This window comes from Clarias gariepinus, chromosome 17 (assembly GCF_024256425.1).
Source record: "Clarias gariepinus isolate MV-2021 ecotype Netherlands chromosome 17, CGAR_prim_01v2, whole genome shotgun sequence".
Classification (NCBI taxonomy): Eukaryota; Metazoa; Chordata; class Actinopteri; order Siluriformes; family Clariidae; genus Clarias; species Clarias gariepinus.
This window is the reverse complement of record NC_071116.1, coordinates 13961914-13980858: the sequence shown is the minus strand read 5'-3', so window position 1 is coordinate 13980858 and position 18945 is coordinate 13961914. Positions and strand designations below refer to the sequence as shown.

Here is an 18945-nt window from a genome sequence, read left to right as displayed (position 1 = left end):
ATAAATTTTATAGAAGTTAATACTTTAGTACTTAAGTTAAATCACTCTTAAATTAGCAACTAGGAGAATCATTGTGAACATACATCATACACTGTAGTGGGCCAATGTTGTGTTTATAGTAATTGGCAACCAGTTTTGTATAGCTTATGTTATAGTTATGCAATATACTGTTGATGTATAAAATATAGGTGTAAAAAATCAGCTGTCCAAAAAAAAGGGAACATACTTTTTTTTTTTTTTTTTTTGGAAGATTGTAAAAAAATGGACGGTCCTGGAGAAAACCAGAAGAGGTGGCAAGCTTAGTAGAAACTTTACTGTAATTCTAATACTTGTTATTATTATTGAAATAATATTATTATTATTATTTATTATTATTATTATTATTGAAATAATAATAATAATCCACAATCATGTACGACAACAAGACGCAAATACTAAAAAGTGTGCAAACATTCACAAAAAAAAAATTACGAAATATCCAGGATTAACTGATATACCGATGTGAATAAGTAAACATAATTGGTGAATTGGAACAGTAAATATTGGATCTTTTGAGGTGGGTTGTAGGATGTGGCCTCTGTGGATTAGAATTGTTCGACACTTCGCATGCGTGCTCGATCACAATTTTGGGCTACTTGCCTGCTGCGCCCTTTGCAGAGTAGGCTGTGATTGCATTGGGTGTTCTATTGCCTTTCTATCACATTCAGCATTTACTTTTCCTCACGTAAGCATGACTGTGCTTCGCAAAACCAAACAGCAGAAACACCTCATACCCAAAGTCAAGCATGGCAATGGAGGGGGTCATGATATGGGCTTGTTTTGCAGTCAAAGGACCTGGGCACCTTGCAGTCATTGAGTCAACCATGAACTCCTTTGTTAAACCAGATACTGTATGCAAAAGTAAAGCAATCTCTCAAATAATTTTACAGTAAACTTCTTTTATATTCTATGTCCATCTATGCGTCTAATATTTTTTGTACCAATTTATAATTTATAATTATGATGGTTAACATCATGGATCAAATTCCTGTTTTGAACACTATTGTGTTTTTTTTTAATAAAAAAAAACAGATATAAAAATGAAGCAGCAGTCAATACACTACACTACACTACACAAAACATACATTTTACTATCTGTAGATATTGTTAGAAAAATATTCAAGTTGTCATATCTGGGACATATGGCAGTGTTTTAGTGTAGCCAAAAGAAGACAGCATCTTCCTGTCACCGGCACAGATATACATAAAAGATGAGGATATTGCAACACAGCATATTTTTTTGCCACTACTGCCTGTATGTAAATGTAAAACTAAGTCTAATGCAGGTGCATTAGGTGTTACCTAATGTGTATTAAAAAAAACGTTTTAGATTTCATTTAGTTTATGGTATTCAACAGTAGTTGAAAAATCTGAAATCTGAAATGAAATTAAACTTTGATAGCTTTTCATACTTCATGTTCACCTTTTTAAAATTTCTTATTTAAAATAAAACTTCTTGAAAGGGGCGAACAGGTTCCTATGTTAAAATACTTTATAACGAATATATGTCAGAACTAATTTGCCCTGGAATCCATAATTACAGCTTACAGTAAAGATCTGCATGGAGGACCAAATATATGGGCCAAAATACCAGAAACAGTGTGTGAAAACCTTGTGAAGACTTACAGAAAACCGTTTGAGCTCTGTCATTGCCAGCAAAGGGTATATAACAAAGTATTGAGATGAAATTTTTGTTATTGACCAAATACTTATTTTTTACCATAATTTGCATATAAATTTATTAAAAATCCTACAATGTGATTTTCTGGATTTTTCTGCAGACTTACAGTATTCTTTTACCCTGATCTATACTTAGCAAAAAAAGAAACGTCCTCTGACTTTCAACTGTTTTTACTTTCAGTAAACTTAATGTGTAAATATTTGTATGAACACTAAAAGAGTCAACACCATAAGACATAAACTAAAGATGTTTCACAATGTGTCCCTGAATGAAGGGAGGCTAAAAATCAAAAGTACCAGTCAGTATCTGGTGTGGCCACCAGCTGCTTGAAGTACTGCAGTGCATCTCCTCCTCATGGACTGCCTATTGCGGACAGTCTGAGCACTGATAGAGGGATTGTGTGTTCCTGGTGTGACTCGGGCAGTTGTTGTGGCCATCCTGTACCTGTCACGCAGGTGTGATATTCGGATGTACCGATCCTGTGCAGGTGTTGTTACACGTGGTCTACCACTGCGAGGATGATCAGCTGTCCTTCCTGTCTCCCTGTAGCGCTGTCTTAGGCGTCTCACAGTGCGGACATGGCGATTTATTGCCCTAGCCACATCAGCAGTCCTCATGCCTCCCTGCAGCATGCCTAATGCACGTTCACGCAGATGAGCAGGGACCCTGGGCATCTTTCTTTGGGTGTTTTTCACAGTCGGTAGACAAGTCTCTTAAGTGTCCTGCGTTTTTAGAACTGTGACCTTAAATGCCTACTTTCTGTAAGCTGTTAAGGTCTTAACGACCATTCCACAGGTGCATGTTAATTAATTGATTATGGTTAATTGAACATGCATGGAAAACATTGTTTAAACCCCTTACAATGAAGATCTGTAAAGTTATTTGGATTTTTACAAAATACACAGTCCTGAAAAAGGGACCTTTTTTTTTTTTTGCTGAGTATATAATCCTTATAGTGACCTTTTTATCATTAGACAGTTTCAACTATGATCTAAGTTTTTAACAAATCTAAACTTTAAAAAACGTGAAAGGATTTATTATATTATTATTTATTATATGTATTACCTAACGGGTTACCTAGGGTTCCCATCATTTCTTTTGATTAAATTTTTCACATTTTATTTTATATATTTACTTTTTATAATTTTTTCTTTTGTGTTGATAAAGTACTCTATCATCTATTTAATTATTAAGTGACTAAACTCTATTGTCTTGTGGCAGATTTTGTTTATACATACAATTCTATTTTAACTTAAATGAAATTGTTAGCGGCACGGTGGTGTAGTGGTTAGCACAGTCACCTTGCACCTCCAGGGTTCGGATTGGATTCCCAGCCAGGTCTGTGTGTGCATGGAGTTTAAATGTTCTCCACATGCTTGGTGTGTTTCCTCCGGGTACTTTTGTTTTCTCCCACAGTCCAAAGATATACAGATTAGCCTAATTGCCGTTTTTCCAAATTTCCTGTAGTGTGTTAATGAGTGAGTGTTTGTGTATGCCCTGCGATGCATTGGTACCCTGTCCAGGGTGTACCCCGCCTTGTCTCCTGGGATTGCCTCCAGACCCCCTGCGACCCTGAATACGGGATAAAGCGCTATACAGTAGAAGATGAATAAGAGAGTGAAATTGTTAGATGCAGCCCAAAGTATATGCGTTCCTTTTCGTTTAACAGACTTTTAATGATTACTACTAAAGCAGTGCTTGTATCATGAGAAAAGATAACCATAGGCACCAGATGTTGCTACACAAGAGCAATATTCTAACTCTTGAAACCCAAGGTGACCTAGACTAGATGTTTTATTCCTACAACCGAGATTAAACCAGTTGTATTTTATTAATTACTGTATTTGCTCCCTTTTAAGCTTGGTTCTCTCAAGGTTTCTTTCTCTTGTCATTTCAGGAAGTGTTTCCTTCCTACTCTCACCTCAAGCTTGCTCACCAGACACAATTTCTTTTTTTTTTTTTTTACAAAAAAAGTTAATTTACCACACATCTAACCAAAATTGTCATTCCTATAAAACTGCTTTGAGACAACGTCCATTGTTAACAGCGCTATACAAATAAAACTGAATCGAATTAATTATGTCTAGCATATGTTGAACAATGGTTTTGTGAGCCTTATGACTGCAATCCAGAATTTACTAATGCTTCAAGAACTATTAAAAAATATAATTATTGTGATATTGTTATTATACATGATATCCACCAGGGCACTTGCAATCTGAGAGTGAATGAGAATGTGATTGAGAATGTGATTGTTTCTTGTAGTTTCTTATTCTTTTTATTACCTTGCTTTAAATTGTCTTATGTAATAAATTTATAGTGAATATAACTTAAATAAATAAAAGACTACTACAAAAGGTGTAATTCCAATAGCATGTCTCATGCATGTTTAGAGAACGCTAAACTAAGACAAATTCAAAACTCAATTATTCAGAAAATCTAATACAATACTGTAAGGGTGTAATAATAATCTGAAATTAGATCTTATTATGAAGTTGACAAAAACCTTAAAAGGTTTCATTATCATTATTTTATTTTTTGATAAAAATTTGACATTCTTTCCCACCATTACACAATATTTTTTCTGGGTGTTTGTCTTTTGACTCACCTGGTACATTCGGTAAACTTCCCAACATCAGAAATGAACATAAAACACCAGCAAATGAAAATGTCACATTTTATTCTCTCCACTGTGTGTGCGCTATTATTAGGAACCTGAAATATCCAGGTCACTCCAGGCATGAATAATATTATTAGTGAATATATTAATAAAAGTCACACTTTTTCACCCTCCAGTAGTTTTCATACTCATTTACTCAGTACATACTTCCAGATAACAGCTCTAAGCAATGAAACATGTTGCTGTCTATTAATAAATCAACATTAAGATTGTGGTCCTTCTCCCCCTGTGGATTGATAAGCTGGTGTTGATTCGTTGCTGTTCACTACACCAGCACGGTTTTCTTCTGTGTTTCGTAAGAAGACGTCTGCCGGTGCACTTGAGATGAACTCTTGTGCGGATACGCTGGGATTTGCAGGAGGGGGAGAGACCTTCAGTCCCTATTAAGTGAACCAGTCACGTCTAAGGATGCTTGCTTGGATGGGACTACTGTAGGTGGCTCAGCTGGAGGCATGTGTGCTCTTTCTGTAGCAACCTCATTTCTGGACAGTGATGGTGATACTGTCCCTGCCTGTTCTGCTGCAGATGTGAGTGTCAGCCCAGCTGGGGGAGGTGTAGCAAGATTAGATGTTATGAGTGTGGATGGGACATCTGATGAATTTAAAGCTCCAGCGGGAGACTCTACTGGAGCTACCGTTTCAGCAGCCTTTGCTGCTTCTGCAGCTTTGGTCTCCAACTCTTCCATTCGCCGTTGGACCATGGCTGGCATTAGCTTTACATATGTGCCCATGAGGCGATGGTTGGAACGGATTAGTTTACCAGCACAGTTGTCAACACAATGCTCCTAAGTTGTCAAAAAAAACAAACAAACAAAAAAAAGGTCACCTTTCTGCTTACATATTTTACTACAATTGTGTTTTAATGCCATCAAACCATGTCCCTTATTAAGTATAGAACAATCAGTATTCCGACAATTTATTGAGACATTCTACCAAAGGTTTCTGAGCATGCCATCGTCACATGTGCATACACTCACTGATCATGTCCCAAAAAGCTACCTATAATATGAATGCTAGAAGAATTTTGCTACACAAACAAGATAAATAAAACCACACAAAATCCTTGAGCTATTGTTTTACAAAGACCTACAGTACAGGGTGTGCCAAAAGCCTCCATACACTGGGGAAACACTTTTTTTTTTTTTTTTTTACACATGATGTAATTGCTTATTTATGGTAATTTACCCTATATAAGGAGACATCGGGGACACTCTGCCTAAGACAGTTTAATAAGGTTGAGCAAATCTTTAGCTACCTGCCGGTCAGGTAGCTAACAATTGCTGGTTAAATCAATCCCTACCTGCCGGTTCGATTAAAATTGTGATTCTATAAGTATCACGAATTTATAAATATCCAGATTTGATATACATTTCCCCTTTTGTTACAATTTTGTTACAATTTTAAGTTTAAAAGTTAAAAGTTTAATGCTTAATTAAATGTAGCCCATTCCATATAACATTAGAACATTATTAAGCATTACAATTTGTGCATAGTACGGTTTATTATAAATTGGGAATGTTATTGATTTGTAATTCAAATCAAATCACTTTTACTGTCACATCACGTTACTGGTACACTGGTACAGTACATGTGAGTGAAATTCTTGTGTGCAAGCTACACAAGCAATAGTGGAATACTATTATAAGAATAGATATGCATGAAAATAAATATGCATATGAATAAGTACATTAATAGTGTGCAAGTGTATATATATATATATATATATATATATATATATATATACACATAAATATACATACATATATATATACACACACATACACATATCCACACATATGCATACAGTACATGTAATATACACATACACACACATTTGTAAGAGTGTCTACTACATATGAATGTATAAAGAATGTCCGCAATAAATGTTGTGCAAAAAGCAATTATGTGCAGTATGGAGTGCATAAAGTGTCTTAGTGACTATAAAGTGACAGTGTGAAAGTAACAGTGTAGTGTCTGTGAAGACTTATTGGTCGGTGTTCAACAGTCTAATCGGCTCTAATGCAGACATTGCACCTCTTCTGGAAGTTCCGAGAGCCTACCACATTTTGATAACAGCGCCCTGACACTTGCAAATTCTATACAATATTCCATAAATAAAACTTAGATTTGAGAGAGAGAAAGGGAGGGAGAGAGGGAGAGAGTGAAAACTTATTTGTCCCTTTGTGCCAAGTGAATTGAACACTCTATTTAGTGGGCAGGGTTTACATTAAAGCTCTCTCTCTCTTGCCCACATCAGTTCAGTTGTGTAGACCTGCTTTTTTTTTTCTTGCAAAAAAAAAAAATAATAATTAGGAAAACACACTTTACCCCAAAATGTACTTCTACCCATAATAGCAGTGAAAATAACGGCAGATTTGCTCACTGCATTGTTTGCAACAGCAATTTTTATCGGTCGTGGTGTATTTAATGGTTGTAAAAGACAGGACGTTATAACATTATTTAAACCAACTTGTTTACTGCTACACTGTATTGAGGCCATATATAATATAATATTATATAATTTTTATGTTTATATTGGAGGATGAACTGGTCGATCGGCCAGTTCATCCTCCAATATAAACATAAAATAACCGGTGGTTGACTGCCTCCGAGTGGCGCAGTGGTAAAGCGCTCGCCCTATCATCCGGAGGTCGCTGGTTCGAACCCCGGGTGATGCTGTTTTCCTCTCACAGCCGGAGGCACAGAGAGAGCTGATTGGCCGAGCTCTCTCAGGGGGGAGGGATGAGAGGTACTTGCGCTCCCACATTAGTCACGGCGCTACAGCCAATCAGGGGCGTCTGTGAGCTCGCGCACACGGAAGGAGCGGCTAGCGCTTTCCTCCGAGTGTGTTACTCCGCCCCTAACGGTGCGTGAGCGAGCAGTTCGAAAAGATGCGGTCGGCTCGCGTCACGTGGTTCGGAGGAAACACGGGATAGCTTTCGTCCTCCCGACTGAGTGGTTGTAGTAGCCTTGATGTGTGTGGAAGCCCCCTAGTGACGGGGAGTAATTGGCCACGACTAGATTGGGGAGAAAATCGGGGGAAAAAGAATTGGACAGGACTAAATTTATAAAAAAATAAAAATAAAAAAAAAATAACCGGTGGTTGGCCGATCAGCCTCAGATATAAACGGTTCTGTACCGAGCGCAGAAGCTTCTACATGATCAAACATCACTGTTTCTATATAATCTTACAGGTGGTACACTCTGAACTATTTACTGTACACGTGTTCTATACCACTTGTGTGGTATTGGTGAAGTATTTATTATGTTTTTTTTTTGTTTGTTTTTTTAAATAACACTGTAATTGTGGTAGAGCTACTGTACGTGCTGCTCAGATAAATGTTAAACTCTTGTATATGAGTTTTTAATTGGCAAAAACTAATGTTATCTGAAATGAGCTACGTTTAATTAAGCACTTAACTTTTTCAGGGATTAAAATTGTAACAAAATCGGACGGAAATGTAATATCAAATCAGGATACTTATAAATTTGTGATACTTATAGAATCACAATTTTAATCGAATCGGCAGCTACTGTAGGTGTTGTGAGAATTTCATATCTGGAGGTGACCGTTGAGTCACATCACTATAATATAATGCAACAAAACATCATTTCATTTACTACTTATATAACCAAAGTGCATACCCTATCACAGGAAGTGATTCCCGGGTATTTCGCAGTTCTATCAGTAATAAAACTAAACAACTGAGGAACTTCTTAAATATCCACCAGCACTATCCAGGATAATGTTTTCTGATGGTGGTTGTGTCCACTAATGCATACTTGACTTACTTCATCCATCGTCAGATTTCTGTAGTTGAAATTGTTCGTGCATCGCTGGAAGCAAATTTCCGTCATTCGATTGTAAACTAAGAGGAAGTCGCGAAGCTGAAAAGCCCGAAAAACACAAATAAGCATCATATGCTCGGATAATATCTACATCCTATTCAGCAGATATCACCTTTACTTACATTCCGCAGTTGTCCGTCGGGATCCATAACCCTATATTTTACAGCGCGTCTATAAAAACCTCAGGTTCATACACTGGTCTGATCGCTACTGGTTCCTTCTAAATAATGTCTTAAAAACAATAAATAGTGATTCCGACCGAATGTAGCATGACTTTCACATGCGGGCGGCCATGTTCATGTCACGTGACCAGAGCAGCAACAACGTCACTGTCGCGTGGGCGAAACCCCGGAAGTCATAGTTATCATGAAGCTCGACTGATACTGTATGCCTAATAAAGCTAAAGAAAATCATTAATTATATTATTTTTTAGTGTGTGACAACAGGCATACTGGGACTGGTTTAGGAGACTGCTTGTTAAATCCTGTGGAAGTTCATTACGGTTCCAGTTTCGAAGATAAAATCTCTTACTATACAGATACCTTAGAAGCAGCTGTGCGGTTACTTCAGGCGCATGTTTTGGGTATATGTAGTGTATCATTGATTTTAGACACACACACACACACACACACACAATGTGTTATATAAGCTGTTATAGAAAATATAACACATTGGTTGGTTAATGGAATTATGGCAAGCCATATATATTTCTGTGCATACTACACTAAAACCATAAACCTTATTTTTAGTAATTATTATTTATTTGTTTATTCTTTTTAATTGTATTTCTACATGCTTAGAATTTCTGTAGAGCTCTTCAATTACAGTTTATGGTCAGAACCTTAATCAAACAAAATGTTCATTTTATTGATTTATGGACCTATGATTGAGGTCTGAATATTCATTTAAAATAATAAAATTACAAGTGTGTCAAAAAAAGACTGAATACTTTTCTTTATAGTCTTTCCAAGTTATATATAAAAATATATATACTTTTAATAAAAAAGAAACAAAAAGAATGTTCGATAAGTGATTACTTTATGAATGCACATTGCCTTGTATTCCATGGATAGAATGTAATGTGACTAGTAATGCCAGCTTTTATTAATGCCAAATATCAGATTCATTATGATAAATAGGTTGAACTCATTTATGGAAACCTTTCTTTTAATATTGACCTGCTAATTTAGGTTTCATTTAGATTTTATTATGTATATGCTTTGTGTATAATAGTTGTGGGATTGCAAATGCAGCAGCACTGAAGCTGTCGCTGAAAGAACAGACTACAAAGCACACATTTTAGTTAAGTTAAATTTCAGATATAATTAAAGTTGCATTATAAAGAAAAACATGATTTTCCAACATGCATAAAGTGACAAACTTACACTGTAAGTTAAATGTAAAAGTAGACATGACCCTTACAAATAACTTTCTTGTTCTGCACTCTTTACAGGTGTTTATTCTAGTTTATGTATTTTTCCATAGACATAAAAAAAGTATTTTTTTCTTTCAGTTTAGTTTTGGAAAACATTTAAAAGTATTTTTCCACAACATAAATAAACAAAGTTGCTCAATATCCTCCTGCCTTCTGCTGTTGCAGAGTACAGTATTGCAAGTTTAATTAAACAGCTCAATCTACCTGCAGAGCCAACCGAGTTCTACTTGATCATAGGCAGCAATATTTTGGCATTACAGTTGCCTTCATCTGTTTTGAGCACAGGTATTAAAATGTTTATGGTGAAATAATTTTATTGGATTGTGCTAAATTTGACTGACTTTGTAATTCTGAATATAAAAGAGACAACTTTGCACTACATTTGCTGCTGCCTTGATCATGACTTGGTTCTGTTTGGCCAAGGCTGTGATTACATTGCCATGCAATTTCATCATCATCATCATCTCTTACTCGTGACTGCTATTCCATTCTGTCCCTTGTTCCCTTTCTCGTTCTCTCTCCCTCTGTAACTCCTCTGTCTCCAGTGCTACTTGATGGCTGTTGAGGTAGATGCTGCTTCGAGAAACAATGAGGCTGCTGGTCCGTGAAGGCAGGGCGACGTCACAGTCTGTTCCCATTTCCACGCGTCTCATTGGCACCACTGGAGGAGGATGAGTCTGGACCTTATGTGTCTGATTCTGTTTCTTCTGGTATCTCTTTTTTTTCTTGCCCTTCTGAACAAGTCTTAAATCCAAAGATGCATAAGAAATATCTTCTGGGTCAGACTGGGGAAAAAAATGTTGATTTAATTAATCTATATTTAATTCACTAATCAAATGAGAGAACTGTTCAGGGGGATGAGTTCCACTACCGAAATCAACTGCTTATAAAAAGCAAGACTATTAGACCTGGGTTTATCCAACCAACACAGAGAGGATGCTAATCTAGTCATTGAGATATGAAAATAGTGAGAGTTTGTCTGCAATGTTCTTGACTAATAACTTAATCAATTAATAATCTGATAAAATAATAGTGAACACAGCACTATAGGCCACATTAACGTATATAAAGATAGGGGTTGTGTTTTTTCTTCTGGCAGTGTTTGGGTCAAATTATTCCCTTGGGTTCCCTGCCATTGTAAAGAGATGACCTTATAATAAAGTCCTCATCCACAGGTCATGTGGGATCACTAAATGGTATACGTATTAAATGAATATCAAAATTATATCTGTTATGATGCTATTGCCTATATAGTCACAATATCTTTAAAAAATGTTTTTGATGTCATGTTGTTAATATTCAGTACCATCATTAAAACATCAACTGAGGTAATATCTTTTGGAAGAATGGTACTAATGTCTCCAGTATGTCTGTAAATTTTGTAATTGCCGGTTTTATGATGTTTTATTGAGGATTTTTTTTAACGTTTCTTAAAAATAACAAATTAAACATCTAATTAACGCATGTGTGATGGCACGTGTGACACATTGAGGGGTAATATGTACAAGCATTTACACATACTGTAAGTCTACATATAAACATGGTATTCTTTATTTAGTATTTTGTTTCCTTTAAGTTAATGTACACTTTTTTTTATTTATTAACTTTTGGGTGAAAGCTTGGTTTTTTTTTACGTCCCCTCATTTTTTTGCGCATCATACTAAATGTAATACACAGTATGGTACAAAACTCTGAACTAGTGAAAAGACAAATAATATTATTGCCAACTAGAGTAAAAAAAAAGGCAATTTGTAAAAATATTTACATGCATTACAGGGTTTCTTGCATTTAGTATTTGATATGGATGCCCACTTTTTGCTTCAATAACAGTATGCACTTCAGCTGATGAGCTCCATGTGCAAGAACTTTTGATCTATTTTAGATTAACTTCATCTGATAGTCATCTGAACACATGCGTCAATGGAAGGGATGAGCCTTAGAGAGAATTTGACATTTTGACTAAGCAGTTAACTAAGTCCAATTCACAAATTTGCTTACATTTATATAGTGACCTAGAAATTCTTGAATAGTTTTCAAAAATCAAATTTTTTCATAATTCTTAAACTTCCTATTTATTTCTATTTTAAAATAAAACAAAATTCCAGTGTTGTAAACATGATCTCCCCGACCTTTGTATAGGAGGTACATCTCTGTATATCTGTAGTCGAATATATAATATTTTTTTTGGTTACTTAGCATTTTGGGAGCCCTTCACTTTACACTATGCTGTGCATTGAGAGAGTTCTGTCCTCTTTTTAATGAAGTACTACTTATTAACACTAATAAACTTTCCAAACATTTTATGTGGTACTAAATGGTTAACTGGATGTTGCTGAGGGGACATCCTGGTAAAAGAGTGTTTGATTTATAAAAAACAAACCCTTTGTCAGTTTTTAAGTCTGATATGGTTTCCTGTGCCTGTGCATTTCTCACAGGCTCACTTATAGACGCACAGTGGTCTCAAAGCTCAATACCACCGTAGCGTGAAAGTAAAGAGCCACAGTATTTATGTGCATGTGGCTGTTTTTAAATGCGTGGGCTGATCTGCTCAAAATAACTACTAGAGTATAACATTATCAATGTGTGTAAAATAGTGAGATTTCACTTTTATTTATTATAAAATGCATTCTAAAATTCTGAAGGAAAGCAATAAATAAAAGACTTAAAACCTTAATTGCTCTAAAAAATAGAACAGTGTCACCTTTGCTGATACTTCTTGATGGTAGAGGTGATGTTTTGGGTCCAACGTTGGCATTTTTATTTTTATTAACGTTGGTTTCAGAACATCAACTCTAGCATAAAAAAGTATCAGCGAAACTGACATTGTCCCATTTTCAGACCATTTGAACCTTTTATTTATGTCTCTTTTTCATAATTTAAAAATGCACTTCATTAGGTTTGGACTGTTGAAGTATTTACTAAAGGATTTCTTAGAGTTTTGTAATATTCAAGGAGTTATTCACACACGCATCACTTGCACTCTACCTTTTCATCTTGGACTGTGGACTGTACATCTTGTCTTGTCCCTTTTTTTGTCATCTGTTCATAGTCCCCATGTTCAGTCTGTGTCAATATTGCTGAAAAAAAAGCAAAAGTAGTTATTCAAGTACAGCACTTACGTTTGCGAAATGGTCATACTGAGGCTGTATATTTTTATATTACAATATGTACTATTTATTGTACCTGTATAACATTGCTATGTATTGACATAGGATGAATGTGCATATAAAATTATTTTTTAAATAATTCAAACCTATAATTTCAAAATATCTGTTAACTAAAGTTTTGACATTTTAAAAACTTTGTTTCACATTTTTTTTTAGCTCAGACAGTTTTTGATTTTTTTTCTTGTAACTGTCAAAACTTATTTTATGTTTGAATAACTGTCTCTATGTATGTACGTATGTACGTATGGATCGATCAATGGGTGTGTGTGTGTGTATATATATATATATATATATATATATATATATATATTCACACACACCCATTGATCGATCCATACGTACATACGTACATACATACATAGAGACAGTTATAATGTACAGTATATATACTGTATATACACAGAGAACGAGATAGGTAGATAGATGATAGATAGATAGATTGATGGATAGAGAGATAGATAGTCACCTCCACCATCTACAAAGATGTTTCCATAAATAGGATTGTCTTGATTTTGCCGTTCTTCTTCCTCAAACCTATAATTACTGGGGGGAAAATGCATTTTATGTAAGACCATAGCGAAGCATATTGACATATTTAAGCAACTAAAAAAACTATAAATACACAAAAGAGCATAGAAGATATGCCTACCTGTCACTATGAAAAGAATCTAGGTACACTGGCAACCCAAAATCTCCTTAAAAGAAAAAAGGATAAATATAATATTATCCAATGGTACTGTTAGAATGCGTTGTAAAAAATAGTTTTTTTATATTGTATACCGTAAGTAAAACCATTTAGTGAGAAATTATTATACTTGTAATATACATAATATACTTATATACGTTACATCATAATTTTATAAAAAAGTTTAAATATATTTTATATATAAATGTATAATGAACTAATACATTTCACATTCTAACAGCATTATATCATACTGAATCTACAGCAATATATTCTTAATATACAGTTAACATAAAAATAACAATATATTTAATATACACCAACTGCTTACTAACTAATTATGTGTAAATAGATGCATGTTCAATGTACCTTTTTTCTGTCTATCTTTTCTTCTCAGTGAATAGAGAACTATGTTTAAACATACAGACACTAACAGTGCTATAGATGTTAGTGACAGACCCACATAGGAGCCTGTGCAACCCGATCCACCTAAATAAATAATAAAAAAGGCAACATTAGATAAAGCAAGTTATAGGAAATTATGTAATTTGTTATTAATGCAGTCAATTAATGAAAAGCAGTTAATGAAAGGCAGGCACTGGTAGTACTTTAACACAGTTTTGCGTTCATTATTATGTTAATATACAAAAAACATTCACAGAAATTTTACCAGCTAATCAACAAGCTAATTGAATATAATTTTTGTGTCGAATAGTACTGCATTTAAATAATAATATACTTTTTTACTTAGCTTGGTATGTGAATTAAACAATAATTTAATTTTTTTTTTGCTGAGACAAAAGTGTTTGGGAATAATGTCTGGTGTACGAGTGTAAATAATACTAATAAGTAATGGGCCACATTTAGTTCAACTCACTAAAACACACAGAGTTGTTCAGTTCATAGGTCTTTTTTTTTTATGTCTTTAAACTACTTGACTTCAAATGCTTTAAAAGTCAAAAAGAATTGGTCTGTGATTTTGGTTTTTAAGTTTAAAAAAACATTTACATAGGTTTTTACATGGTTTACACTGAATATTATTATTATTGAACAACTAAGATAATAAGTGTAACTTACTCATCACAGATCTTCTGATCCTCAACTGTCCGTTGGCAGTGCAGCTTTAGTTCTGTCTACTACGCGTGCTGTTCATGAGGTGCACCATATCTGTTTCTATTTTTACTGTCTTGTGCCTTTTTCAGTTATAACAGGAAATGTGGCGGATACTTAATTCACTGCAAATGTTCACGTCACTCTAAGACACAAGGTAAGACTTTCTCACTGTAATGGGCATGACTAAAACAATTTTTATTAAAACACTTCATTTTTATTTCATGTAGAAAAATCAAGAGATCCTAAACATTCACATCATTAATTTAATCAATGTTTTTCCAAGTTAATTACATAGTTTGGAACCTTTAAACTAACTGCTCAATTTATTGATCTCACACCTTAAATTAGTATAATAGACTAAATGTAAATGTTACTGAAACTTTTTACAGTTAAAAATCTGTTTAATTGTAAACAGATTTCTGAATTGTATACAATATACAGTCCAGATTATATCTATTGAAAACAGCAAATGGTAATCTATGGTGTATTATTGTATTTCCCCTCATATTCTTGCACTGCCTCAGTGTAACTTATCCACGTTGTATTTAACACAATGTCTGTTGTACTAAAACTTTTTTACCCTTAGCCTTTTTTGTAATTAACCCTGTGCTTCTGGTTCAGTTTTCTGAAAAAGTGACAACAACAAACACACTGATTTTTCACATAATAATAATAATAATAATAATAATAATAATAATAAAAACTTTTGTGTTGCATTGAATTAAACAGACTAAACCTCTAGACCTGTGCTCTGTGGTCATAGATTATACTTAACCTAATGGAATACTGGAGCTCCCATGCTTTGTGGCTATTCCTTAGGATGGGATGTGCATTTAATTCTTCCAGCTTACTACACTTCAATTAGAATGCAAAATAAAAATTAATAATATATAATTATCTTTTCATTCCTTGTTACTAGTTGTTTAGTGTTTGCAGGAAGTGTGTACTTTGTGGAGTATGTGAGATTCTTTTTTTTTTTTTTTTAATTTTCCATTTCCGACCACAAAGCAGGAAACGTCCTTCTGGGTAAGCTCATTTCTGTTCTTTGAGTACTGAACCACAAACACAAAGCACTTGCACAATATAGTCACTAACAATAATGTTCGTCCATTAAAAGCACATATCTTATATGTATATATATATATATTTTTAAATGATTAAACTCATTGAATACTTAGTCACTGTAGCTCAGTTATGATCATTCACATACTTAGAAAATGCCTGCATCTACTGTGATATAAGTTGATTCACATAAAATTGATTCAGATTCTTCATATACAGTACTTGCTAACATTTAAGGAGTTCAAATATATTTTAAATTAAAAGTGACAATTTGAGAATTAAATGTTGACAATTAAAAGTGAAATGGTGGATTATACATTTCTTTATTCTTGGTGGTTAAATGTCTTTAAGATTTCAGATAAACTGCTGTGCAATAAAGCAAGGTGTTCCTGTTGGTCAATTCTTGATATTTGATGTGGTTTGCTTGGTTAGTTTTTCTGTCGGCTCTGAATATCTGAGGTGTGACCCGAGGTTTTAAGCGTCAAGCTGGTGATGGATCTTTTTTTTTTTTTTTTTTTTTTGTAGGCTGTTTTTAGAAAGGGCACTCTCTGAGTTTGAGAATTATGTTTTATATATATATATATATATATATATATATATATATATATATAAACTACTCTATTAAACTATATATATATATTTTTTATATATATTTTTATTTAAAAAAAAATTCTTTTGTAGGCTTTTTTTAGTAAGAGCACTCTCTGGGTTTGAGAATTAAGTTTAATATATATATATATATATATATATATATATATATATATATATATATATATATATATATATATAAATCCTCCATCAGTGCTCAGACTGTCCGCGACAGTCCATGAGGAGGAGATGCACTGCAGTACTTTAAGCAGCTGGTGGCCACACCAGATACTGACTGGTACTTTTGATTTTGAGGCTCTCTTCATTCAGGGACACATTGTGAAACAATTTTAAGTTTATGTCTTATGGTGTTGACTCTTTTAGTGTTCATACAAATATTTACACATTAAGTTTACTGAAAGTAAAAACAGTTAAAAGTCAGAGGACGTTTCTTTTTTTGCTGAGTGTATATATATATATATATATACAGTCCTCAGTATATGTTCAGTCCTCATTATTTATTAGAGTAGTAGTTAGTTAATTAGTTAGCATAACATTATTATGTTATAATGTCAAGAGCCCATAAAGCTGCTTTGAATGTTCAAGTCGCTTGAACATTCCACCACTCAAAATAGATGAGTGGTGGAATGTTCAAGTTTGTAAATAAATTATTTTCAGATTTATATGTCGTCTGTACTGTTCTGTTTGATTGTGTTATGATCCTGAAGGTGTGATTTCTGTGTGACAGTTAAAGACCTTCGGATCAAAAGATAAAAAAAAAGCATTCTGCATATTTTCTGTGTATCAGGCTCAATGTACAGTACTTGCTACTACATAACACTCCGAGTTATTTTCACAGACTGATAAAAATTACCACTACTACAATTATTATTTGTTAACACCTTTCTGGTGAGTCTTTAACTGTAATGTCTACCGGTTGATTAACACGAGTAGAGGGACTGTGGACTATTTCTTCAATTAAGCTATTTTAAGACTTCCTTACTTGGGTGGACCTTATGCCCTGCTTTTTAGCACTTCTAACCACAGGTTTTTAAAATAACATGTAAACTTACCAGACATTTGTACTTCTGCACTGTGAAAATGAGGAGCTCAAAATTTTAAAGAAAATTTACTGCATTAGATTTTTGAGTTTTGCGGCGAACCTAAATTTAAAGAATACCACCTACCTATTTGTACCAATCAATAATCTTTTGTTCAGCTTATCTGTCACATCTTTGGAATAAAATGCCGCACAAACTATTTGGGGCAGCATGACTTACTAGGAGGATACTACTGTCTGCTCACTTCTGGTTGCATGACTTCACAGATGTCCTGTGGCTAGTGTTGTTATGATTGATGGTAGAGTGCGGGTATGCCACAGCTCACCTGAGAACATGGCTAATTTGTTCAGATGGGATACGAACTTTCAGTCCACAGATGATAGGGTTAATCCTTTTCTGTTGCATCAGTCATGGGCGCATGCATGTAACTTTTTTATATATCTGAAACTGCCTAGGGACCAACAACCCATCCTGTTATTTCAATGCAGAATAAAAATAAACTAAACCATTCACTGTTCAAAATTATAAGTCATAAAAAACTTCTTAACTAGCTTTAAAACAAATTTACAACAATATAAAATATATTTCTTATTTTGTTTACACATACTGTATATGTATTGTTTTGAATATTTCAAAGTAAAAGAAATATGTCAACGGGTCTGTGCACATCATACTGAATATATTTCTTATGCATGAACCTTTAATGTGTGAATGTGTTTTAAAATGTACAAACAAACAAACAACCACTAATTATTGTAGTATTTATATTTTAAAATACAATCTTGTCCTGTGACAATCTTGGCTTCCTAAATTGTCCTCATGTTAAACATTAATTGCATTTTTTTTTTTTTTTTTTTTTGCCAGAATGAACATGCACGATGTAGTTCAATGCGTTCACACACTTTCCAATGCAAAAAGGCTGAATTGATTCATTATTATATGTTTGGGTCTCCTAATATGGTTTTGTTGCTGTAACTTTAAAACTCCTGTAAACTTAACCATTATTTGTTGGCCTTTTATAGTTTTTGCCACGCATAAAATCATGCAGATATAGGTCGAGTTTAAGCTCATGAAACAACAGAACGGCGGAAAAATGTGGTCTTAGTCACTTTTATTGTGACATGATTGTTGGTGACAAAGTGCTGTTTACCGCGAATTTCCTTGCGAAACGGTTTAACACAGAATGGCATGAGAAACAAACAAACAAACAAACCAAAAATCCAATTGGTGCCAGATTTGCAGGTGGAAAAACTAGAGTGCTAGAGTCCACTATGAAATGGAATGATGTACTGTACCTACCATTCCAATGTAATAGCGTAAGCGTTACAAACCATACCAAAGCATGAAAATGTCACAAACTCTCTATAAACTGTCTAGGAATGTTATTTACTTTGATTTATCACCTGTAACAGAAGTGTTTGTGTCAGGTGATAAATACTAGAATTAATACTATTATAATACTTTTATGTATAGGGTACTTTTGTGGAGAGCATACTACTTTACTACTACTACTTTAGTACACAGAGTAGAATGCAGTGACAGACTGAAGCTGTCCACATCAAAACTCATCAAAGAGTTAGGCATAT

The 18945-nt window shown here is 34.0% G+C and overlaps 2 protein-coding genes across 2 annotated transcripts; both read right to left on the bottom strand.

The window, feature by feature from the left end:
* Positions 1-4378: 4378 nt before the first annotated feature.
* timm10b (translocase of inner mitochondrial membrane 10 homolog B (yeast)) lies at positions 4379-8534 on the bottom strand. The gene is given in 4 exon segments (XM_053515746.1): positions 4379-4782; positions 4785-5184; positions 8192-8287; positions 8371-8534. Coding segments are annotated over 4 exon segments (702 nt in total). The 5' UTR covers positions 8398-8534; the 3' UTR covers positions 4379-4603.
* An 846-nt stretch (positions 8535-9380) lies between these two features.
* On the bottom strand, positions 9381-16176 carry LOC128505444 (uncharacterized). The gene is made up of 6 exons (XM_053475863.1): positions 14613-16176; positions 13905-14024; positions 13500-13545; positions 13317-13393; positions 12669-12760; positions 9381-10468 (listed from the first exon to the last, which is right to left on the bottom strand). Exons 1-6 carry the CDS (start codon positions 14614-14616, stop codon positions 10151-10153), a joined length of 657 nt encoding a protein of 218 aa, XP_053331838.1. The 5' UTR covers positions 14617-16176; the 3' UTR covers positions 9381-10150.
* Between the last annotated feature and the right edge of the window lie 2769 nt (positions 16177-18945).